Below are 27,484 nucleotides of genomic sequence, written 5' to 3'. Positions count from 1 at the left end.
TTCAACATTCCCTGTACAGAAGTGTATCTTGCAACATTTTGAAGAGGTTTTTCACACCTCCACATGGCTAAAATACTGAGGTCTAAAATACTGTATATACTAGGGTTATGCCACCAACCTCAACAGATGCAGTAGGTGACCTTTTAATCAGTTCTTGCTTTGATTAATCCAATTCACTGATACAGAGGGTAGTCTTCCCTAACTAATTCTAATAAATCACCATAGTCCAGCATACTATTGTATGCTCCAGATGTCCACACAATTTTGATGCCTTGCTATTACATCTGCTCTGCAGAGGACTCCCTGCCCTTTAGGATGAACAAGATGTAAAGACTTTTGACTTAATAAGACTACAACTTTATTAACTTAAGTCATCTGAGAATTCACACAGTGCAGGCCATCATCCTATAATTAATCACTCCCTCTCCAGCTGGAAGACCTTTATCAGTCCTCAGTAGCTTACTTCTGAAAACTCACTGCTTCGTTACCTATTTTTACCTCTAAAGTAGCTCACATTAGAGGTTCTGTCTTTGTCCCCTATCTTGTATTGCTTTTAAGGAAATCCCTTAATCTGTGTTTAGGAATCAAGAAACCAAACTCTGCATGACATGAGCTCTATTCTGAACACCTATCAGAAGCAGCTGCAAACAATTACCTTACTTTCTTATCTACCATCGGTGCCAAGACACAGAATGATACCAATTTTCCCTGAATTACGCCGGTATCAAATATGATCATTCAATTATTTCTTAATTCAGAGTGTTTTGACCTTGTCAGCTCAAAGTGATTTGATCCTTTTCCTTCCAAAACTTCCACTGCACTGTTTTGAGAGACAAAAAAAAGTGTCCTGGCTCTACTCAATTTTTTTTTTGTTCCACTCATTAACTTGATAGAACTAAATAAACCCACACAGCTTACACCTAGTGAACAATAATAATCTCTGAAAGCTTCTTCCTGGATGCTGAAAAGAGCAAGAGAGGTATCAGATCGTGTGAGAGCCTGTCTTTCCTACCTACCTTTCCTATCATTTGCTTATTTAGGAAACATAACATCTTCCTGTATAGCATTTTCCTGTGCAGCAGTTGCAGTCTTTGCAGCTTCATTTGCCTCTCTGCTCCTGCATTAAGAGAAGAGAAGGGTGGTTCATCTAACTTCCCAGTCCATTACTTGGCTTTTGTTTTGTAGCAGCTTCCATTAACAGATTTGCTTCCTGCTCAGGTTTGTAAGGGTATTATAAAAAGGCATTATATACACTCACTTTTAGACTGCTTTAGGATGCAATTCTGCCATGAAAACAAAGAGAAATCAAGAAAAGTTAGTTTCCTGTAGAAAGTGATGGGCAATTCAGAAAAAAACAAAAAACCAAGAACATGAACCTAACCTCATCTCACAAAGAAGAACTTAGCAGGAGTATTCATTTTTACAGATCTTTCCAAAGCTGTTGAGAAATATTTCTCACTCTGTTCCCAAGCTTCATTCAGACTGATCTCCAAGAAAGCTTCTGGATTCTGGTGCTCTTTAATCACTAAATCAAGACTTCAATCACCTCCATAGAGTACTTGTTCCATAGGCACAAGATACTCTTTTAAAAGAGATAATAAAATTGTTAGACTTGATACTAAAAATTTGGTTTTCTCCTTTTTGATAGCATTTGCCTTTTTTTTGATTTCTTGTCACTCTAAGCATACTCACCTATGAAAGGCCTGGAAAATGAGTGCCTTGGGGAACACAGTCATACTGCAAAGAGCTTTCTGTGGCTATCAATACAAATCCAGTACAAAACACACTGTAGGACCTTAGTATATATAACTATACAGGTAACAACAATGCAGTTTCCCAGAATGACCATCTAACTATGTGCTAGCCCAGTATTAGAGGGATTACTTATGAAGATTAGGAAAGGCTTCATTCTCTGCGTAAAGACTTCCTCTCAAGGCTACTGTTTCCATCCAGTGTAGGCTATTTTTGACATGCGGACACTAGTCCATTACGGTCACCGATTCATTCCACATAGTCCAACAAACAGGCACCTTGATGAAAATCCGTGGCTGATAGTCCGTTATAGCTGGCATAATAAACAGCTGACCAAAGCATTCCAGTGCTCAGTGAACAATGATAAAAGTGTCTATGAAGGGTACGTAGCTATGCCAAATACTATCATATATAATCAGCTGCACCAGAAGAGCCTGTCAACACGTTGGAGAATTTCATCAGTTAGATGATGCATCTGCTACAAGTGGCAGCTGTTGTGCTCTGGAGCATAGACAATTAGTCATGAATATACTCCTTGGGCTATTTACAGCACTCAAGCATGGTATTAGCTGACACCTGTTAAGCTGTAATTCCTATATTTTCAATATCTGCTCATCATAATTATTGAAAATATAATTTGAAACATCTAAAGTTATTAGATTTTATAGATAATGGTGAGCATAAACTGCAGTACTACATGTATTTCTGAACTTTATTTGTAGAGAGGCTCTTTAAGCAGTTCACAAATAGTCAGGCTAAATGCAGTTACGAGCCCTTTACCAAGTTCATAAGCACAAAGTACCAAATGTATTTACATGCAATGGAATATGTGTTACAGTTTAAATTTTTATACCTAATTACTGAAGTAGGAGTCAGTAATACTGCAAATAAGTGTACATGAATTTTATGGAGAATAAACATCAACTATATGAACAGAAAAGTTCTACAAAGAAGCGTGTACAAGGGTAGGGAGAATTTGAGCATAAACCTTTGCCTCTGGCATAAGCATGTATGCAGTTAGTTTATTATTGGATTTTGCTTTGTTTGACTGGATCTGGCAGTGTTCTGATCATTTTGATTGGATTACCACCCCCCGCATTTTCTCTGAGCAAAGAGTTTTTCCTTTCAATGAGTAGATAATCCAGTGGTTTATCAAATTATTTTTTACATAAAAGGCAAACGGACTACTGCAGATGTCCTTTACACCGATAACAAGAAGTTTTTAAAAAAACCTTCCCTAATAGTCGTCTTCAGTCTAGAAGAATAACATGCTCAAACACATCAGGATAGATTATGAAAGCATAGCTGAACACTAGAGTCTTGCATATTACACTCCAACTCAAACTCTTCAGGTTGGCTCATCACTGACTGAAAACAAACAATGCCAAAGGTTCTCATATAAAATCATAAAGTAGACATGGAAAAGCACAACAAGCACAACACATATGGAAAGTAAAAGCTTCTAAAAACTGTGACAGAGTTTATGATCATTTTTTTTCCACCTTCTAATAGCTGTCCTAGCCAAATATGAAACAGAAATAATAGCTTTTGTATAAGATCTAGTCACACAGGATATTGAAAACAGTTCCAAAAATAATATATGCACCTAATGCATTACTTAGTCACAATAAGAGCTGTTAATTTTCTCATTGAAAAATTATTATCCCTTCATTTTTTCAGTCTTGGCAGGTACATGTTGACACTACTAGAAAAACACGCTCATCCTTTTAAAGCTTGTGGTGATTCAGTTTTCTGGAGATTTGCTAGTTTAACCTATTTTCTTGAGTATTTAAAATATATTATTCACAATAGCTTTGAAGCCTGTAGACCTAAGGCGTTGCAATGAAAACTGGAAGCATTAGGTCAAAGTATACTTAGGATCTTAAAAGCTGCACGTTGCTTACTTAGGATCTTAAAAGTTGCACGTTATTTTAGCTCTCTGAATTAGGGTAAAGTTCCTCATGTAGACAGTACAAAGTCCATTACTGATGTTTGTAACAGTCACTTAGCTGTTAATCTTGTGAGTAGTCTCATAAAGCTTAGTGGAGGTTGTTGCCTACCAGTCATTAAAAGGTTAGGTACCTATTCTAAACTAGACTCTTAGTTAAATGCTTAGAGAGGGCACAATACTTTTGATGGGGGCCCCCCAATAATGAAAAAAATGTTTGAAAATAGCTTTGATTTCCTCTATTCAGAAAATGCTAATCAATGCATTGCAATATTCTACAGTGATTAAACTTTCAGCAGAAATTCAGTGGTTTGCTACTACACTTCTTTGATGACAGAAAATAGGCAGAAGCTAACCTCCCTGAACCCTAAAGAGTACCTCCAAGACTTAGGCAGCTCTCTAGAGTGCTCCCTGGGAAGGCACCCCACAAGGAAGGGAAGCAGCAGGTGGCAAGTAACAACCCCCTTCCCTCTGCTGGTACTCACCACACTGCACCACTCCTGACATAGCCAGGGCACCAACAACATGAAGCATGCCTCAACACACAGCACAACAGCCTCTGAAGCAACCTTCAACAATTACAACATAAAAGTCAGCAGAAAAACTAACACCAGAGGCTTAATCAGGGACAAGAGATCCAGAATGCAGTCAGGAGATCAAAAGTCTAGCAGGAGGAAGAAAATACCAGCTGTAGCAACTCTACCACTAATTGCTAAATGAGCACCCAGCAGAGCCTCTGGAGCTCTTTAAGCATAGTGACTGGTGGGAAGACATTAGTTACTCAGGGGGAGCAATTGTCCACAAGGTTGACAGGAGCAGAAATCACACTGGGTCAATCAGAATATGGGTGCTTATAATCAGGCCTTTGGAAATGAAAAAGTTCATCAAGCTACTCTAATACTTTTTTTTTTTTTGTAATGTTACTTAAATGGCTCTAATATTCTCTATATGTAATATGTTTTTAAAATTCCCCTTCCCCCCAGCAAAAAATCTGTTTTGCCTTAGTCTTAGCTTGCAGAATGACCAGAGAACAGATAGCAACATATTTTATATGCTGGTTTAATATATATAACAGCTTCTGAGTTTATAATTTTTATTGCAATAAACATTTCAAGAACATGAGCATAAGCAAACTAAAATTAAAAAAGTAACTAGCAGGAAAGCAGAAACTGTGATCAGAAGTTGTTTAAAGCTGGATTTTGCTAAATCATAAAAAGTGTCAAACAAAACTAAAAAGGCTGCTTCTCTGGTGTGTTTTTAACACAGTTTTGACAAAAGAGGGCAAAAGCTCGCAACTGCATGCTCTAAAACCATATTTTTCTTACTTTCTCATAAAAATTGATTCCTGTGCTTTGAGAAGGGTGGCTACATGCACCTGCAGAGGCTCTGGGACCTTGGAGTGTGCATGACCCTGGTTGTCAGGAGAGATGAGCAATGCTCGAGGAACACACGTACCCTCTGCACCAATGCTATGAGAGTAATAGACTTAGAAAACTCTCAGTGGTCCTATTACGACTGCACTTTAATTGAAACGGAGCCAGTCTGCTGGCACTGAAAATTAAAAAGTCTCTATAGGAGTATTTATGCTAGGAACTGGGTGAAAGCCAATAGGCACATGGTTCAGACTGATGTGACCCCTGAGAGGATATGCTTAATGTTCAGTGTGTCCCTGAAAGGCCAAGAGGGAATAAACATCACAGTCACTGTAAAGAGTAGACAAATCAGCCTGCCAACCAGGCCAGCTAACTGGCACGTGCAATATCCACCAGTGGAGCAAGGGCAAAAAATCCCTTTACTGCTGATGGTTACTGGGGAGATCCCCACACCCAGTCCATTCTATGTAACAGACAGTTCAGAGAGGTTAGATCACTGGGAAGTAAATGTACAATAAGTGTTAGGCCAAATAAATAAGATGTTAGTAAGTGATCAGGACTGTATGGGATTTATCTGAGATTTCTGGAGCATATTAAGAAGAAAATAAAGAGAAGATTGGGACTCCTCAGTTTGTAGACCCTCTGGAGAAGGCTGAAGGGCATATGTTTAACCTTTACAAAACCATGATGGTGGTGAATAAGGTGGTTGCAGACCTTTTCACCTATTATCCCTAGAGGCACTCAGTGAAATTATCTGAAGAGCAATTTAAAACAGCTGGAAGAAAACCCTTCTCTAAGCTGTATGTGATGAACCTGTGGAACTTGCTTCCACAAAAAACACCTGAAGTAGCAGCTTCAAAAAAGGGTTAGAGAAACTTACGGACAACATAAACAGATACTAAGAGGTGGGGAATACAAGAATTATGCATGCTGGCAGAATATGTGGGGAAGGGACTGCATAAATTGGCCAGGCTCACATGCTGTCCCTAAATACCATGACCTGTTGTCACTGTCAGAGATTGGTCTGATCTAGTCAGGCATTAGTTGACCTAGCACTGACTGTGTTTTCTCCAGGGTTCACAGAAGTCTAATGGGAATGCAAAAAAAAAAAAACCCTACTCAGAATGATATCCGAGGTGATGATGTATTTGATTCAGAGGCTGATTAGGATAATTTGACTTGGAATTCTGACAAGATCTTTAAACATGACTTATAAAATGAAGCTTTACTTCCATTTGCTATTTCTACTAAACTTGAGAAGATAATGTCATTAATCTGGAGAACTTCTACAATATTAATATTTACTACAGACTCTTACAGAAAGAATCCTAAGTAGCCATAAGACTAAAGGGTAGAAAAAGAGAAGGTATGAGCAGACTAATTACCATGACTGGAAATACACAAACAAAATATTTTTGGAAAGTTATTATCCCTAGAGTACAGCTGACAGATAGAGTAGCTGGTTCTTACAGAGCTAATAGCCAGATCTTTGTTTTGATACAAAATCTTATATTACACAGCTGCCATTTTCATGAGGACAAGACTGTGAAACCTGGTATTTACTTCCTCTTTTCCCTTCTACTATACCGTGATTACTTATTATTGCAGGTGTGAAGAAAACATTCTCCATTTGTTTGAGCTCTTTGGTGTCCCATGACAATAAATAGGGCAGTGATGCAGCTCAATATCTTGTTACAATTTACAAATCAATTTCTGGTTTGTTTTTAAATCCCTCTCCAAGATGCCAGTGTTGTGGAACAGCTGGCAATATGTAGTGGCCATCTGCACTGCCTTCATCTTTGGAGAACTGGAATTTATTTTCTTCAACCTAGCATGTGGACTGAAGGGGTGCTCATTGCCTGATGATGTGCATTCATGCCATCCCATGTAGCTGGGAGGACAGGCTTAGTACAAGACCACGAGGGTGAGCAAACTGCAGTGTAGCACGTAAACTCTGGAATCAAGCTGCTCTTGCCCTCTACATAACCTCTACATAAGAGGTTATATCCTTGTCTCAAGTACATAGATCATTTCAGGATCTGTATATGTGACGCACTTCAACATAACCAAGTGCCACAGAATCACTTTGGCAACTGATGACACTATAGAGAATGTTCATATACAGTCAGCAGGTTTTTTTTAGGGCTTGCACAAAACACTTTGAACATAATAGATGCTGACATAATTCAAATCAAAAATAAAAATGGTTATGATGCAGACAGACAGTGGTGCACAGAAATCACACAGATCTACAAAGGGAAATATTGATTAACCTATCTTCTCTAGAACGGCTTTACTAAGTAAACTAGGCAAAAGTGAAGCACTGTGGAATATTCAGAAGTCTTTCACCTTCATTATTTTATCATATTTTTTACCCCTGCACGAAACTGCATTTCTTTCCTTAATTTATGAAGACTGAGCCAGCAAAATATTTTATCATCATCCTAATTTCAAACCTCAGAAGTCCCATTAAGTTTACTGCAATGGCTCACATGCTTATAGTGAAAATATATATTCAGAGCTTTGAAGGAGCTTAACCTAAATGTTAAGTGTAGTGACAAAATAGCATTAGGATAAATATATCCAAAGGACAAGCAGATACTACATTAAGTAATAGAGCCAAAATATATGAACTCTGCACACAAAAAAACCCCAAACATCAAAAAGCATATACCACTCATACAAACTTTTTCAAGGATATACAAGACAACAGAAAACAACATAAAATATGAAAAGGATGTACATAGATTTACATGTAGCTTAACTTAACTTCCAGACAAATGATGTTATTAGTTAAATAAATTGCAGGTGCACATTTCACAGAATTTTATACTAAATATTTTTATTCACATTTATTTAAAAATTGAGATAACTTAACTTGTCATACTTCACAACATGATAATACATTTATATACTTCTAAAAGGGAATAATACACTATTTAGAAATTTTGATTTGGAATGTAAATACTTTGTCATCACAATAGTCTAGTTGAAGTGATATTTGTTAGGCAGACTGTACAGTGTCAAATTTGATTAAATGTTTGCGTGTTAGGTTTCCTAAAAACAGATAGGAAAGATTGCCTAAATCAACTGAAATGATACTGTTCTGTAAAATGTGAGACAATATGATTTAAATGTATTTTTCCCTTTCAGTTCTCAGAAACATATGGCCATTAATAAAGTTTTGTCGTTTAGATATATAATTTAAATCTTCTAAAAAGTACATAATGTACTAGAGTTAAACAAAATGAAAAAAAAAACAACATTATATTAAAGCCATGCAAGATTTTGGAAACTGGAGGTAAATAACCAAATCATTTTAGTAAGCAGCTCCAGTAATCTGGTTAATCATGTGGTGACTTGCTTACAAATATATGCTAACATGCATGAGCAGAGATGTTTATTATCACAGCACTGTGGAAAGGATTGGCGCAGTGTCCCCTAGACTTTCCCAAAGAACACTAGATGTACCAACAGTTTATATATCTGTTCCTATTAGTAGGTCCACTGTAATCTAGCCATTTATGCTAGGAAACATGAGGAGGAGGTGGCAATTGTCATTGTAGAGAATAAATGCCCTTATCTAAAATTTGCCCTGGATATGATTAATTCATAAATGGAGATATAAACTATTTCCTTTCAACATGATATTAAAAGAGGACTCATCTGGGCTTTAAAACTGTGAAATGTGGGTAGACATAAATGTATTGTGTTCAAAAGAAAATCTTTCACCAGTCCAGTGCTTTAGCTGGCGGATCTAGCAGAAGGAAGTTGCCATTCTTTCTGAAATGCAAGGTCCTATGCACTGTCCTTTGCTTTTTCTAAACAGGCTTATGTTAAACACATATCCACACACATATGTATATGTGTGTATATATACATGTATGTATACATGTTTCTTGTGTACTGTGAAATGAATCACAGAAGTCAATGCTTGCTCCCAGATGCTGTTAAACTATTCTAACTGAGCGAAATTAAAACAATATGTTACAGTCCAGACCCTTATCACATCAAAAAAAAAAAAAAGATCTATAGAGGTAAACTTAACTATTCTCTGTTTCCCAGCTGTTGCTCCAGCTAGCTACCATTTACACTGCTGTAGACTACTGTATGCCTCAGTAGCTCCCTTCTCTGCCTGAAGTATATTATAAATAATGGCCGGGTTGTGCCTTTGCTTGTGCAGCTGTCTGTCCTCTGTGTTTCCACAGCTGGGCCTCTCACCACAGCCAGGCAGCAACACTGCCGGGCTTTGCGGTATTCCCTGTACCACCTCCTCTTGTCGACAGCACATTTCTCGTCTTGGAAGAGATTTCTGAATTAATGGTTTCCTGAAGCTTTGTCTCTACTTTCTGTGCTTTGGGCATGAGATGTTTGACTAGGCTAAGAGAAGCAAAGAGAAATTTTAAAAGTGAATTATTATCTTCCCCTTTAAACTGTAAACCTTTGCTAATATCACTCTCGGTCTCTTTTTCGCATGCCTTTATTTTCTTTGCATGCTTTTCTCTGTTCAATATTTTGGTTGTACATGCCCTCTCTCTCTCTGCAGTTCAGTCCTCAGTAGCAGTAACAGTTATCTCTAGCGATAATCCACTCCTTTCAACAATGAATAAATGTCAGGTTTAGCAGTTGCTATCAGATTTTTCTTTCTCCTTTACACTTAAAAATAAGATTTTGGAAAGTCTAAACGTAGACCATGCAATGGAAATCAAGCCCAAACTGCAAGGATAAGGAATCATTTGCCTAACTTAATTACTGTGCAGGAGGGAAGGGAATGAATGCAGTTTGCTGAATCTCTTCAGACCAGACTAGGGACATCAGGAATATCAAATATATTGCTTCCTGAAACATTGCAACTCTTCTGCCATGAGGAGGATGCAACCTTCTACACAAATATGTAGTTTTAATCCACGATCCCCCCAAAGCCTGAGGCTAGGCCAAAACATGCAAAGGCAGTGGCAGCAGATTTTTTACTACTTTCTTTTATGTCTCATCTTGCGACAACTACTTTGCTGATTCTGCTCTGGCAAACTAGTGAAGACAGCACAAGCAGTTTAGAGCTCTGCCGGTGTGGAAGTCAAAGTGCTACCTGGAGTTAGGAGCAGGAACAATTTTCAGAGAGAAAATAATACTGATGTTAATGATGCATTTTAGAAATATGATATAAAATATCGGGGAACATGAAATATTGTTTTTTGCACAAGCTTTTAATAAAGATTGAGAGCCTAACCCAAAGACATGGAATACATGGAATTTGAGTTTCCTGTTAGCCTTAATAATGTCTGAATCTGCCCTAGTGTACTGGGCTGTTTTCAACTCTTTCTGTCATAAACACAGATACACGTGCACACAGAGAGCTCACTGTGACCTTCTATTTGACAAGGATAGAATTTATATCTAGATTACTGTTTTCTTCCTTTCCAGAGTGCTTTAAGAAGAGTCAGGAAAAGAAAGGTCTGTGGATAGCATGGTATAAAAATGATGCCTTCCCCCTAAGTTTCTGCCCATTTCTCTGAGTCACTGTTAGCCCTAGGCAGAAATCTAGGGACTATTCTTTCATTTCTAAAAATCCAACTTTCAACTGGATGTCCCCCGTGTACTGCTGAAACGCAGCTGATTTGGGTTTACTACCTACATATCGCTGTTCTACCCAGTCCTACGCGGGTTAAATAAAACACTGCCTTTTTATCTATCCACGGTGACCTTAATGCCGTGTGGTACTCACACGAGCAAGCCGAGGGCCGGGAAGGGTCCTGCCTTGCCCCACGGAGGGTGACCCTCCTGGCCACCGGTGCACCTACCCCCGGCCTGCGCCCTGCCTCCGCTGCGCCCCGCAGAGGGTATTACCCTTATCGCCAGGGGCTCCCGAAAGGGCTTTTGCCAAGCAACAGAAAGGCATGGCCTGGACGAGAAGGCAGGTCCTGAACTGACCTAGACCCGAGGACCTCACCCATGACCTCAAGGAACAGTATTTTATCTTCTGTTAGGAGCAGGGTTTTTACTATGTAACGTTTTACATTGTATTTTCTCAATCAAAGTTGTAAAATAAATGAATAGATTGGTAGAGAGGGGCAGCTCTTGAGCTCAGCACTTGCTTTTCTTTGCATGTTTCTTTTAGGCGATTTTAAATGCATTTGTGGAATGATAAAACTTATTCTAAAAAAAGGAATTACAAAGAACTTGATAGTTCAAAACCTTTCACGGTTCATTCCAGTGAGTTGAACTAAATTTGAGAGTTACTTGCATTTGTTTTCCTTCTTACATAACATCTGTTTTCACTAAGCAAATAATCTTCCTCTTTGATAGAAAGTTTCCCTCTGATACTGCCAGTAAGTTACACAGGAGCTTTAGCCTGAGATTTAGCAAAAGCCTTTCTGTTGTCCGTTCTTTTGTTATTTGGGAAGAAAGGAGGCGGCTAAGCTCAGCTGAACAGGTAAGACCGGGTGGGGGTCAAACGGTGAGATTTTACTTTCACTGACTGCTGTAGTATTTGGGATAAGAAAACTGAATAAACATCATCTAGACAGAAAAAAATGTACTTTTCAGAACAGTTCTGAAACAGAACACTTAGAAATAGGTTCTTGTGCTAGAAAGCACGTCTCTCAGTCAAATGCCTTTATGCTAGGTCCCAAAATACCACACACCATAGAAAACATAATGTCTTGGCTTCAGGAAGGATGTTCTAATGCGTAAGTCATATTCTGTCATACACTCTAGGTTACCCTGGAAGCTGAACTTCTCCCTCACAGCTCTCACAAACAAGGAGGTATACATGTCATGAAAAGGCACCTTTTCTTCTCAGATCAAGTTGTGCATTAAATGAACTTGGCTAAGCTAAAGGCCAAGTTTATAATATAAATAGATCTCAGTGCTTAAACACTCTCCAGTTTGAGATACCGGAGGAGATGGTCACTCGTTAAAAGGATCCACTGCCCTAATGATTTAAGTTTTCCCCAAATTAAGAGAAACTTTCTTATTCCAATGATTTTTTTTTCTCAAATATGTAGGTTAGGCTTACTTGTGGTATATATAATATTGACTCTAATCAGACCAGACTTACAATGTATGCTTTTTCCTTGGCTATTGCAACACATGTCCTAGTCATGGTCCCTATAAGAAAGGTATTGTATAATGATCACATAATACTTGTGAATTCAAAAAATATAATCTGAAGGTCAGCTCAAATTTTCAGAGGAAATCTTATTTTAGATACACTGCTTGTATTTATATATTCTAGTCTCAGTATAGAGATCATGTTGAATCAACACAACGTTTATGTTTTTTTTCACTAAACTTTCCATTTATCTTTTAGTGTCATGTAGGCTTAACTGGACTGGACTAGTCCAAACATGAATAAAATGGCTAATAGTAGTTGTTCTTGCTGTATCAGCTGTCATATATTAGACACTTGAGATTTTGGAGGACCTACACTATCTATAGTTGACAAATCTATACAGCTGTTGCTGTTGTACAGAAATTACAATTTGTGTAGGCATTATACAGCTAGCTACTGTCTAGCTAGCATGGATATTGCTGGAAATGTAGCACGGCATCAAGGAGCTCAGTGCAAGCAAACCACTTAAATGCTTACTCTGCTGGTTGGCAGGTTTTGCAGCCTGCACAGGGCTCTGAGCAAGGCTGCGTTGTTAGCAGAATCGAGGCTACCCAATTCAAACGTAGTTTGGATTTGTTCACAGTGGTGACATTGCCATAAGACCTTTGACATGATTGTGCAATAGCAAGTGGCTTGTAAACTGGTGCAGTCTGAACACAGGCATACAGTTTATGCTTATTCTGGCAAAATAAAAAGGGACTTGAATCATATAATACGCTTTTACAGCAGATGAGGTGGAGGATCCTAATTTTAACTTTGCTAAGACTGTTGTAGAAATAAAGCCTATACCGCTTTAAAATGAGATTTTTCTTAACATATATACTACATCTAAATGCAGCATGTGTTGTTTTCCAAAAAAAAAAAAAAAAAAGAAATGAAACGCTAGTACACTCTATGTGAGGATAAAGAATTCAAAAACAAGTAACAGTTATTACCATATGGCTAATTTAGACAAAGTACGGAAATGCATACTAACAAAAAAAAATCTCTAAAACAAAAAAATATGCAGAAAAGCTAAGCATTCCTCATCAGTTGTCCTGCATCTTCTACTCACCCTTAGAAAGTTTTCCATTTGATTATTCTTGATTATTCTTGACATGAGTTCTGATATGTTTCCTATTTTATCTGTCACGCTTATTTATGGTTATACAGTAGCACCAGATGCAAATACTAAGACCAAATGAAAGAAGTACAGGAGAGATTTCAAACTGACTGTGTTAATTACATGCTGTAAAAATTCTATCTTTCCAAGAAAAAACAATTTCCAACTTCCAAAACCTTGCTATTATTTTCATAACATAAAAAGTCCGAGGAAAATAAAATAAAAAAGTCTGAAAGTTACAGTGTACTGCTTTTGAATAATATGCTATCTACAATTATAAGACAGACAATCCGTTAAATAGAAAAAAGATTTGTTTTACATAAAGCAAGAGAGTACAAAAGCACAGCTTTTGTAATTTTGGTAATATTGCAGTTTTACAAAGATATTGCATAGTATGTGTAAGAAAATAGTTCCCATCTTTTTATATACTTATATACACAAGAAAAGCATTAACATGAAAGTTACAAAATGAAACAAAAACGGTTAGCAGACTTCTACTGAGTACTAATTTAAACCATATGACACTCAAACTCTGATCCAATTTACATATGCATACAGTGAATCAGCTGATAACAATTCAATAGTCTAAGTTTGGCTTTTTTATTTAGAAAATGGTTTAGAACCTAAAAAAAAAAAATCACATGGTGTTAGCAACTGAATATCTTAAAACATTCTTCATCAAACTCTTTCAGTCAGTTATGGCTGTATTTTCAACCCAGATTTAATAGCCCTCTTTCTGAAATGGTTTAAAGTGAATTGTGTTATACAGTCAAGCCACTATGACAGCAAAATAATATAACTTCAGCTGAGGCAAGCAGCGTCTTGGCACATTTTGGAACACGCGTTCTTCCCCTTGCTTGTGAACACCGAAAGATCCTGTTATGTGTGAACAACAAGGTAACTGCACTACGCTGACAAACAATTTAAACCCCAGGAAAAAAGTGAACTGTCTACAGCTCAAAATGCTGCGGAAATCTAAACTATGTTACAATTTCATGTTGTAATTACAACGTCTGGACTCTTCATCCCCACAGAATTAGTAGAAGCAGCAGTGTCATAGTGTTAGATATAGTAGAAGTGTCAGTCTTTGGTCTTATCACTTAACCAATGAATGAACTGCAATACAAAACCATACAGGTAACAGTGCTCAGAGAGATTGGTTGATGATTTATTTTTATTTTTTAAACAAGAAAGAGACAGTATCCTATTATACTGTGACACAGATTTTTACAGAAAGTAAGTCTATTGTATATATTAAATACATGTAGCTAATAAGGTCTTTTCATATATTTCACTGTTGTCATAGGGATAGATCTGAAAGAGTTGAACAGCTGTAATAACATTTTAGCGGCTCCCAAATTGATATTCTAGTACAAAAAGAAGCTTTATTTGATACATGTATTCATATATTATAAAGAACCTCAAAGAAATATTTTTAGCCACTGATCTTTTTTTAACTGGACTAATATTAATGCTTAAAATATCTTAAGGTCTTCAATCTCTCCCTGCAATTGTCGCAACAGAGTGATTTGTGAACTGGGAAACTCTTGCCTTAGCTAGAATAAGAAGTGACATCCTTTTTCTAAAAATAGTGATCAAAATATTCAGCCAGATAGATAAGCACTCTAGAGTAGAGATACGTTAGCTGGGCTTTAATCATAAGCTGAACGTTTGACAGTGTAAATGGCCAACAAAGACTGGAATAACTCGGAGACAGAGCAAGGAATCTATGAGGAAGGTGACAAAAAATATTTGAAAATTTCCTATGGCTCTGCACAGAAGTGACCTTTATTTTAAGCTTCAGCATCGTAAAACCAGCACTGAAAAATTAAAGCTATGGCGCCATGTTTTTACATGGTCTTTGTCCTGAAATCTTTCACTTTCCTTCCACCTGAAATGACATGTGTGGGTCTATGCCACTTTTCTGATATTTTGGGGAGGTACTAACGAGCAGAAGAGCTGAGAATCAGTTTGCAAGAACCACGTGAACATATGAGAAGCCTCTAAATACAGTTCTGTTTTGTCATCTTCTTCCTACCTGCATCTACAGAGCCGTGTACTATTGAGGTTTTCACTATTGCTAGCTGCAATAGTGAAATTCAGAAATATCCGGTTAGTTTCTCCTTCCTCTCAAAAACGTTGACGATGCTTAGAAATAGTTTATTGTTGGCTTTTTGATTTTTTTTAGTTCCCTTGGTGCACTGAAATCACTTTTCCAATACTCTCTGAAATCATGTGGGCTAGAAATATTCTTTCAAATGAAAACTGAGATTTTCCGATTCTTATGCGTTTCAAGGGATTTGAGGTAAATATCAACATTGTGAAATTCATTAGAATATTGAGATATTATGAGAAATTTTTACACTGAGGTTGTGTCTATCCCATAGGCGGCTGAAGCTCCCAAATACTCTCTGCTTCTTCTTGTGCCAGAATTGGTATCAGAAATACTGGGGAGCAGACTGCAGTGATTCCAAGCAAGAAAATCCTGACAGCGCAGAGCGATGCGGACTAATTGATTAGCTTTGTTGAGTCCAACGTTCCAGGCACACATGCCCTGAGTTTTCTTCATACAAACCTTAGCGGTAAATTAATTCAACCTTGCTTTTAAAATGAACCTAGTAACAAAAGATTTCTTTTCTACCTGCCCATCCTCACTCCAGTTTGCGTAGAATTTGTAAAATTTGGGCCATAATCATCTAAGGTGAAGAGCAAACAAATGAGAAATGCTCAATGGAAAATTCATGACACAGTGCCTGCAAGCCATTCCTGTGAATTTAAATTTGGGGAGAAAAAAATTCTTAGTCTGCTTGGGTACAATTTGTAGGAAGGGAAAACATAATTCACTGAATAGATAAGTCACTATAAGCTCTTTGTCCATCTTTTAAGTAACCAGTGTATGCATGTGTGCACAGATAATGAATGCATATGAATGTGTCCTTATACATATCCTTAGACTCCTCCTCCTGATATACTATTTATTTCCATGACTTTCACACCTACATTCTATTACTTGTGTGCATAAGAAAAGGCATCTATTTCCCTATAAATTTTTAAGGGTATATGGTATAGCTATAATTTCTAATGTTTTGTTATTGACTTCTCTGTCACTTCTATCTCTGTTTCTGTCCTTCTTACTTAAAACAAAAAACAGGCTTCCAATAGATCTTCTTCTAATATTTTCTAATATATTTCTTTCCAAGTGACAAAATAGTGTTCTCAAAGAAATAGCAAATCAGCTGTTAATAGCCTTCTTTTGAACAGATGAAATAATCACTTTAGAATCTCTGCTTAACTGGCAGGAACAGCAAGTGTACAGTTCTTGCTAGAACAGGGGTGAAATTCACACCTCTGAAGAGGACCAATGGAAAGGCAAGCACCAGTCAAGCCGTGGATACGCCCTCTGCTGGTCTTCTACGTAGGAGTGAATTTCACCTGAAGTGAAAACCAAATCAACCTCATTAGCTGGTAATAAAATAGAAAGATTATCATCGTGTTAGTTTGCTCATTTTCACCTTTTTTTTTTCTCTAAAGAAAAAATATGTTGTGTAGAAATACCCACCTTACGCTGGTCACCCTAACTTAAGAGCTTATCTTACAAAAGTCATCATTGCATTGGTAATCCTACGTTCAGAAGCCTCTAAAGCTACATGCTAGGTGATGTGGTTTAAAGGATAATATTAAAAAGCTCACTTACCTTATGTTATCAAGCCATCTTCCACAATAGGAAACATTTTTATACTGTTTTACATTCCTGGGTTCTGCAAGTTTCAAGATATTCTTGTTAATCAATGTTGTGATAAACTTAGCAGCAGCATACCAAAGCATCTCTTACAGGAACTCAGTTACCAAAAAAGCCAAACAAGTACTAAAAATTGATACAAGAAAGAAATCCCACATCAAACATGTCAAAAAAGAAAGTTAAGTAGTGAGATCTGAGTGCAAACGGGGCTGCATAATTTAAACACAGACCTGATGAAGTCAACGTAATGTCAATGTACTTTTCGATATTGAATTTCATTTAATATAGTTTTATATATATTTTTATTACTACTACTTTGAAAACCTTAGCAGCAGATGGTAAAGAAAAAAGAATAATAAATGTGTCCTTCCAGCTTTTAGTGCATGGCTTCACAGCATCACAGGTGACATTAGTACTGATGTTTGTACTGTGTTCAAATGGCAGCAGTTAGACGTAGCTAGAAAATGGACAAGATGCACCTTGGAAGATCTTTTCTTGTTTTTGCTTTTGCCAATTATAAATACCTTGTGAAGAACAACAAACTGATCAGCAAACATACCATCAGTATTTCCCTCTTTACCCTGTTCTTCTTTTCCAGAAACTCTATGTTCTATTTAAAGCAATCACTTCACATGCAGTAGCCACGAAATTACTGTATAAGGCCATTCAGGTCTGACAGACAAGAGCAGATGTCTTTTTAGCTCTGAAAGTTAATATTGCTGCCAAAATTTACCTAGTGTACAAAACCCTAGACCTAGTAGACAAAGAGTAACAACACGCTTCTTTTAAAGAAACCAAACTGAGTGAGGGATTCTGTCTCTTTTTGTGTTAAAAAACATTTACTGAATTTAATTGTTTAGTAAAGCAAGCATCACACAATGCTTCAAAATTTTAAAATTCAGGGATAAAAGTTTACATCCAAAAAGATGAATGGAAAATTGTGCTTTCAGACAGTAAAGTTATTTAACATACAGGGGTTACCAATTCATCTCACCATTGGATTCTGGGCAAATTTGTATATGTACTGTATATATATGTGCAGTTCATATCCAGGTCCTGCAAAAATCTAAAACTATGTGCTTCACTTCATGTAGCAAAGGCACCTGTGTTATTCTCCCTTTTGGACAAAAGGTGATATTATGATCCAGGTTTCCTGATGAAGAATACATGCTGAATATCTCACTCCCATCTCTACGCTGAGTGGTACCATAAACCACGAGAGAAGGCAGCTCTGCATTCCTGCTTACACTGGAAGAAGTTGCTCTGCAGGCCATTTGAAGCGTCGAACTTGTCACAAGGGAAACCGAGCAGAACTGTGAAGCAGAGGGATAGTAACAAAAGGCTATTCTGGTGTGAGGATAAACTGGAGTCATTTTAGCTCCACAAGCAGATGTTGCTACTGGACTGACATGTGGAGCCTGCTCCTGCTGGAGACAGGTAAAGTTTACCATTAGGACAGACGCAGAGCTCATAGATAGTCTGGCGAGGAGCTGAAGAGCTAGGTGGAGAGGACGAGAAGGAACCCGTCGGTAGATTTCCCAGGCGGATTGTATCTGCATTTAAAAATATCTACAAGGGGAAAAAAGATGGAATAAGTACCTGTCTTTCAGCATTGTAACATAATTCAAAGATGTATTTTGTGGCATAGTCATGAGGTTGAATTTAATGTAGTCACTATCAAAATTTCCTGGTTTTCAGCTTTGTGTAGCTGTATACCCATTAATACTTCTTAATGCAGTATATACAAGTACTTCTTAAGCCTTCACCCAACATGTTTATTCAGATCCAAGTAGTGTCATACAAAAACATTTTGACAATATTCTTGAACAGGTTGAATTCTCACTTGTACACTTTATGATTAAAATGTATTCATTCATGGCAGTTGCATATCTTAACTCTGGAAGAATTTGTATTCTAATAAGTGTGAAGTGATATTAAAGCACATTCCCCAGTGTGTTCCTGTAAGCAGCAGGAAATATATGCTGAAGTATGCTAAACTGTAGGGGCTTAACAAGAACTACATTCAGAGAATAATTAAATAAGGGTACAGAGTCATACACACAAAACAAAGAGCTTATTTGACCTAAATTAAAGGAAAAAAGATTTCAGGTTAAAGTCTTATTAAGGAGGTCATCAAGCTATTCCAATTTGTTTCTGAACATTGCATATAATTAAAAAATGTTGTTTTAATCTCCTTCCATTGAAAATAACAAGAGACAGCATGAAACTGTGAACACTGAAAAGGTAATACCCATGAATCTGTATGGAGCTCTATAATATTTACATGACAGTTTCAGGGTGCTGAATAAACTACATCATGATATTAAATGAAGGACGGAAAAACCAAGTCTTGTGCTGTAACAAACACAGGAGTTTCTGGCTACTTAGAGTTTTTTTTTTTTTTTTATGGAAGGAATAAATGAAAGCCAAAGTAAGATCAGTCATTACCTCAGATGCACACTGGGAATTTCTGGAAGACAGGTAACAAATCAAAATGGCTTTAAGCCCTGCAGAAGCAGTATGAAGCCTAGGAGAAGATGAGTTCCTGAAATACTACCTAGTGACTTTATAAGGAATTGAAAATCAACAAAGCCAACTTAACACCGTTGTATCACAGTGTTGCCAGTACATGTAAAGAACCTGAGAAGAAATGACATGTATTCTGCTGTCTCGTACAGCAGACAAATATTATTTTATGATAAAATCAGCTTCAGCTGGCAGAAAAGCAGTGCAGAAGCCATACTAAGCCCCTGCTGGAGAGAAGTGGAGGAGGGCAGGCTGGCAAAAATCTGAGGAGGGAAGGCTGGATAAAATTCCCATACAATGACTGAGGCACAGTCATGTTACCATCCACAGCAGCAGCATTTTAAATAACTGGTGCAGCTGAATGAAATACAGGCTGAAACTAGCCCAAAGCAATACGAACCCTCACTGAGAGCTCTCCAGCTGCCAGAGGAAGACAAACTGCTGTTGTTGGGAGTTTACACGAAAAGGATTGGAAGGAGCAATCTTAGAGAAGCAGCGGATATCTGTGTGGCATGATGTCTTCCGGGTGCTGGGACGTGGACACAGGCAGGGGGCAAACACTCATCCTGGCACTAAACACACCTCTTGTAAGTCACACACTATAGCTGACTGCAGGAAGCACAAAGGGATGACAGAAGTATGTCTCAGAGATATTCTGGTTGATTTTTCTGCCCCAGGATGAAAGCAATGTGGACATCCAAAGTGAGTAACGGCCCAAGAGGCTGGTAGTAAGAGAGAGCAACAGTGGTATCTACTGTGTATGCAAAGAGATGGCAACACAATGCGTAACTCTTCCCCAGCAACAGTGGTATCTACTGTGTATGCAAAGAGATGGCAACACAATACGTAACTCAGCTGACGGCAAGCCAGCCTACTTAGGGCTGAAGCTGTGAAAGGCAGGTCAAGAAGACACTAAACTAGCAAGGCAGGAATAAAAAGGGGGGGAAAAGAGCATTCATTTCGTTTCAAAATTGGATAAGTGCATAGTGAGAAATAGATAAAAAAAGGGGAGAATTTGTTAAACTCATGTCCTGACTGATAGAAGAATTGATTACAACACTAAAAAGCAGCAAATGATTATCTTCGTTCTGTAATTCATATGACAAAGGAATGATATATTTACACACACAAACACTCATAGCTGCTTTAAAAGTCCTATTTCATAAACTTGAAATAATTAGGAGTCAAAAGCTCAGCAGAAATAATTTAGATGGAATAAATGTGGATGGTACTGGGAACAATTTAATAATGTTCTACGACAATTACAACTATAAAATATTACATAAGTAAAAAAATTTAGCTCAGCTAGGAGCAAAAGTGAAAGCAACTATAGCAAGTATAATAAGACAAAATAACGGAGTAAAAAAAGAAATTTGTAGCAAACTAGAAGTTAGGAATTGGTAAAATGTATTCAGGAAAGAAAGGACATAGTTGTCAACCACGGCGGTTTACAGGTAATAAAAAGTACTTTATCACTTCTCTTATCAGGAATAAAAGAAATTATAATAAGCCTACTATTAAAGCAGTAATAGCAGAGTTATCAAGAGTTTTGCATAAAAAATCCATTCAATAGTGTAAGCTGTGTCTAAGTATAGGTGCATACAGAATAGTGCTCAAAGTAGTTCTATACTTGCAGGAAGATCTTTCTGTATTGGTGTTAGAACAGGATAGTGATGCAATACTTTCAATTTCAACAGTAACTCCACAGGATATCAAACTGCAGCTACTAGTGTTATATACTCTTAATGAGCAGCTCCAAGTAACTTGTACCAAATAGTTCTAAAAAAAAACCCATCTGAGTAGCATTTTGGACTTTTAATATTGATTTTTAGTAAGCATTAAAATCTACTCTGTTCATATGCTTTCAAAGTTATAATTAAAAACCTAAACTTTAGACATGGAACATTGCTATCCATTAGCTAAACAGAGGGTCCAAATATTTCAGCATGGGAGCCAAATAAGTAACTTAAGGAATGTCAGAGGACTGTAGTCCATGTTTGGGGGCATACCTTCTTCCCTCCTTTTTTTCTGCTGAAAACTGAAATTCACGGCTGAAATATCCTCCAATGTCAATAAGACTTAAACTGTACTTACCTCTTTATGCCTGCTGCTATGAGGTGTATAAAGAAAAGGGAAGATGTAGCAAGAAGAAAAACTGAAGAGTATTATGTTTCCAAGGAACACTGTTGTTAGATGATAGCAGTTAATGGAAGTCAACTGTACACGTGCAGTTTCTCTAATCTTTTGTGCTGTGAAAGGTGTGAGATAAGCCATTTAAAACTTCATATGCATCAAGGCCACGTGAGCCAGTCATGCTCTTCCTGAGACTCTCACAGCTCAGTGGATGAATGGGCAAGGATAAAACTGAAACTTTCATTTGTCCTCCTTGAAACATAGTAGGAGACTGATGGAGAAACGACAACACTGAAAAGGCAGCAGCTACACAGACATGCTATTTCACATCAGAGAGCAGAGCATTTAGCAGGATCATTTGCCTTCTGTTTAAATACTTACATTTTAGAAATCCTAGATCACTGCTTTCTGTCTTATGCATCTTAATATATAGTGCTATACTACTTTTAAGTGGATTGGATTTCTGATTAACTAAAGTAGCAGACTGAGTCATCCTGCAGGCTTTGTGGTAAGAGAGGAAAAACTGTACTCTTTTTACATAGTTTTTATGTGCAACCTATTTGATAGGAATGTTCGGTAATTTTGACTTGCACATTTTTCACACATAGGCTTTGATTTTCTGCAGGGGTATTTGAGTACTGTACGAGAGACACAGAGATAGCAAGAAGGAAGAAACGGAATGAGCCTAAATTATTTCTATTTCTAAGGAAATAAGAACGAAATATTCAGAAGATTATTTCTGATGAAGTATTAATAAGTTAATGCAGCTTTCTTCTACATAGGCTACAGCTGTGATGTGTAATTCAGTTAAGGTAACATGACTAGTTTCTCATTTCTCATTTTGCAAAAAAATCGAGTTGATAGTTGTCATGAGGTATCAAGATGTATTAAATGAAATGTCAAGGGATGTATAACTGAGTGTTTGGCCTCCCTGTTTACAATGTTTGCAATCAATTATTTCTATGAATTTTCATAAATCTGCTAAGGTAGTTCAGTCATTTGTCACTCTACAGTGATGGTGATATTTACCGGGAGACATGAACATGTAGAAGAGCGTAGGCGTATGTATCTGCAAAGAAATGTCAAACATTAACCAACCTGGCAAACCTAGGTAGCCCTATACTGTGCCTTGTAAAATCATCCTGTGAAAGTGCACAGAAAATCAATGTTCTCAGTGATATTTGTTAAATGAGATCTGTAAACCATCTTCTTATCAGACTGTGGTGTTAACCTATCTGAGTCAGGAAAGGAGGGAAAGACAAGCCAGAAAATATATATTATGGAATATAATATAGAAATATAGAACTAAATTTAAGGAGAAAACTTTCAGTGGGCAAGATTAAGGCAAAAGGTAAAGAAATCAAATATTCATATAGCTATTTCCAACAGAGAGATAAGTCTACCATGTATATAAGTTCTATATAAGTTCTACACTCGATCCTCTACTAAGTCCTCTAAATAGAGGAGATGGATAGACTAAGCAGGTAAAGTCAAACAACAGACCTTCTAGTGTTCTGGTTAGGGTTTATAAAGACTGAAGAATTTTCTATATTCATTATAGGATTTGATTAGACAGGCAATTCCAGTGAAACTGCTCAGGCAAATTCAGGTTTAGTGTGGGTAAGAAATGGCAGAAACTTGGGGGAAGTGTGGAAGAAAAGAAGGAAAGCTGAAAAGCTGGTGTTCATCAGTCATATAACATTGTACATTACTGAATTGTACAGTGCCTGCTAAGTTTTCAGTACTCATTTATCCATACTTAGGTTGGAAGAATTTATGTTTCATTTCTGACTTTTCAGTACTCTAGTGGTATTCATATGAGTCGCTTGGAGATGTTAAAATGTTTCATTTTAAGTATACAAGTATATACAGTTTTGTAAATTCATTTTAGATAAACTTAAGTATATATTACAACTGCTGATTTATAACACCAGTGCAACTTATATTGGGGGCTACTGATTTTGTAGCCCCAGTGCCGGGGCTACAAAAACTTTCTAGCGTATTTATTCTTGTTATAAAGGAAATCATTTCAGGGCTCATCAGTGCGGTTCCTGTGAATGTTGACCAGTGTTTACAAGCACTAATGTTTCCGGAACACCAATGATAATCTCATACACAAGAATTTTCAGAATGAAATTTTAAATTCCATTCCTTGGTCACTTGTACTGGAAGTATTTGCAAACTCATTGAATCAGAGGACAGATGTGACTTATTTGGGATTTATGTACCCAACCCAGAAAGGCAAAAACATGTATTTGGAATATTTGTGCGCAGTCTACCGAGTACAAAAACATATTAATTAATTACCATTCAAAACAGAACTAGATCTACGATCTGTCATTGCTCATTTTTTATTGAACTCGGTTCATTTATATCATGAATTTAAATTTGTTTTTGCAAAGATTTAATCTCAGACAAGCATAACTTGGTTGAACTGAACAAATCTAGGAAATGTTGCCTTCGACCAGCCATTCCTTCACAGTTGTGGCAAACACCACGCAGAACACACTAGTTTCGTTCCACTATATTTAGATAATTAAAAATTCCTTTCTTCTGTTTCAGAACATAGCAACAGCTACAAAAAGCACCAAAAATAGAGCTTCAAAATGGGGCTTTTGGGCTTACAAGTGAAGACTACTCCAGTTTTATAAATTATTAAGTTCAATGTCAAATACATGTTTTGGACTTAGTGGGAGACCTGGATAGGACTATATATCAAATGTTAGCACTAGTGCATTTGTCAGTCAGTCTCTACAAAATCACCTTGGCATGCACTTCATCAAAATAAACTGAGGTGCATGAAAATAGTAAGGTCACAATATAAGCTTGGCCTCTTGTCTGCTACACCGATTGTGAGTAAACTTTTTCTTTCAAAGAGTATTGGTCATTTTTAATGTGACAGCTGTAAGTCGAACCAAGGAATCGGCCTTGTTATGCTAGAAACAACCAAATCCAGTCCACAGACCGTGCAATTCAGGAGTGCAATCTGACAAGAAACAACAAGAGGATAAGCAAATAAATAGAAAAAAGGTCACAGGCAAGGTGACTCATATGAGCATGTTTGTAACAATGGGATGCCTCAGTGTGTCTTTCTCCTTTTTTTTACTTGGCCTTTGCTAGTCAATGCGATGCAATCAAGTGCAGAGCCTGGCTTGCACAGCAGTTGCTTGCAGAAATACATGGCAGCTGGATGAGAATGAACTTGCATAAGAGCTGAGGCTAAGGAAGCAACCTTCTCCTTCAAAGGAATCATCCTTCAAAGGGTGATGTATCGTCAAAACCATTAAAATTGTATTTTGGACCAGTGAATTGACATCATCAAATAATCCTTTAAGCTTGTTATCATTATATGATAATATATTTTAGGTTCAATTCTACATATTTTTGTGCATTTGTGGACATAGCAAAATCTAGTATCTACAACATTCAAATATGATATGTCCTTTTGCATTGTGTTTACATGAGGAAGAAGCAGTAGTTACCTAGCAGCCATTGTGCTGAATTTCCAGACAAGGAAGGTGGTTCTTCTTCTTATGTAAACCAGCAGAATCTGCTAGAGCCTGGAGCTTCACATTTCATTTTGCTTGTAAATGATTGCTGCTTTAAACCATTGGTTATGGTTTATTTATAGAATAATATATACTTTACAATTAAATATCAAGCTATAATTGAATCAAAGGATTCTGCTGATGCCTCGACTCATGAGGGTGAAGCTCAAGTGCTTCATAAAAGGGCAGCAGACCTGAGTCTAAATTACAGCCCCCAGTATTCAGTCTGGAATCATGCATTATAATGCATAATATGGCTAAAATGATTAGTATAATACTGCAAAGTATCAAACAGCAGAATTCAGAATGCTTGCAGAGGCTTTCAGTTTATGATATGGGAGGCTAAAGATTATACTGTATGAGAAATAAGGCTAGAGGAAAAGTATTTCGTAAATACATTTGTTCTTCAAAAAAATACATTCTGAAGTTTTTCTTTCCTAAAAGGGAAATATATCTTTCATAGATTAATTCACAGTAAATTCATAATGTTCTGCTACATGGTTATAACTGATTGATTCCAGACGCCACAATAACTATTTCCTGGCATAATAGCACAGTAATTATGCTATAGAAGGAAAATATTAATTCATCTGTCTTTGATGATTTATTGAATAAGCGTACAAACATTAAATATTAAATTTAGTTAATCAATATAAGAATAACACCAAAAAATCTGTATTTTTTTAGTATAAAATGTCTTATCACAAAAATAGTGCATTCACATATCCAATCCATTGAGCCAATATTCTTTTATCCACATAAAAAGCCTGACTGATAAAGCATATATCTTCAGGCTAAAATAAGGATTACTTTTGACATATATACTTCCTTTTGTTTTAGAACGTGTTTTTCTAATAAAACATTATGATAAACCTTTTACACTTTTTCTCCATACTGTCTATCAACATTTAGTGTATCCACCGGCCTGTGAACAAGAGCATCAATTAATATTTTTTTTATATAGATATTTTTCTTTAGAAATCAGTTTCAGTCCATCATATCTTTACCCTGGATCCTTACACCTGGCTTGAATTAATCCTTTAACTCTCTAATGTGGCCATGATGACTTTGCACTATCAGTAATATTGTGGATGTCCAACTGGAGTAACTGCTTAAGGAAAATTAGAATTCATGCCATAAACTCCCAATATTGATATACGCAAAAATGTCTGGTGAACCCATGGATGAAACATGTACAAAGCACCACAAAGATGCATGGTACTACAACAAGACATTATAGGCACAACCATTGCCCCAGAGATCATGGGAAAATGAGGAAAGGTAAGAGTCTTTCTACTTCGCCTCTTTTTTTTTTTTTCACTTGAATATTTTTTTTTTCCTATGGACAATATCATTAATAGAAAGAACAAAGAAGTATATTCCAAGTGAAAAATTAATGTTAATAAAAATGGGAAACATACTAGACTGGGCCAGGGGAAGCAGGAAGGATTTCAGGAAAATGTAGCCCCTGCAATAAAACTGCTCGCAGAAAGCACAAGGGGTGAGGGAGAATGATATTTACTATTAAAAGACAGATAGATATTCTTTACTGCTGTCTTGGCCACATTAGGAACCAGTAACAAAGGCTTCATACTAAGGTGCTCAGTAAATTTAGACGAGGGATTGTGATAAGAGCTGTTATTTGGAGAAACTCAGAAATAAGCTGGAACATGTGGCAAAAATAAGTACTTGAGGCCATGAATTACGAAAATATTGTGCTTAAATATGCAGGACAGACACTTGGAGCTATGGAAACCTTTTATTGAAGTAGGCCTTTGACTCAGCATAATGGCCAAAAATGTTCCCATCTGCATTGTGATGCAAAGCGTGTGCCTTGGAGGACATCATCCATCACAGATGTGAATGCTGGTTTTGTTTGCTGTTGCTTGTTTGCATAGTTTGTAATGCATTTGGGAACACTTGGTAGAAAATACAAACACAAAGGTCAAAATTTTTCTAAAGAGTTCTATTCCCAGTTAGCCATTTACATTAAACAACTAGTTTTCCAACAGTGCTTGTAAGCTAGGAAGTGCAAGTAACCTAGCAAGTTCTCTCTTAGTTTGTCCGATTCATCTGAAGCAGCTGTGCTGTAAACAAAACCTTAATTATCATTAAACACAAATAACTTCTTACCAATATCGCTTAGCTGTCTCTGTCTCATAGATCTGCTGAAGATGGGGTAATGTTTTCCTTGACTGTTATATTAAAAATCATCCTTATCTTTATCCACTTAAACATATATTTAACTACCT

The 27,484-nt window shown here is 36.9% G+C and overlaps 1 protein-coding gene across 5 annotated transcripts in view; it reads right to left on the bottom strand.

Annotated features, from left to right (window-relative positions):
• Positions 1-7,956: 7,956 nt before the first annotated feature.
• Positions 7,957-27,484, bottom strand: part of SGCZ (sarcoglycan zeta) — a 494,736-nt gene continuing 475,208 nt past the window's right edge. For 4 of the 5 annotated variants that reach the window (XM_068942793.1, XM_068942795.1, XM_068942797.1 and 1 more), the window contains 2 exons: positions 18,474-18,594; positions 7,957-18,338 (listed from right to left, as the gene is read on the bottom strand). In XM_068942793.1, coding sequence (XP_068798894.1) covers positions 18,217-18,338; positions 18,474-18,594 — 243 coding nt within the window. In that variant the 3' untranslated portion in view covers positions 7,957-18,216. Of the gene's footprint in view, positions 18,595-27,484 lie in introns of all 5 variants that reach the window. The other variant, XM_068942794.1, reaches the window with a different exon arrangement.

Source organism: Struthio camelus, chromosome 4 (assembly GCF_040807025.1).
Source record: "Struthio camelus isolate bStrCam1 chromosome 4, bStrCam1.hap1, whole genome shotgun sequence".
NCBI classification, from domain to species: Eukaryota; Metazoa; Chordata; class Aves; order Struthioniformes; family Struthionidae; genus Struthio; species Struthio camelus.
Note: the sequence above shows the minus strand (reverse complement) of the source record. Positions and strands in the feature narration are given on the sequence as shown.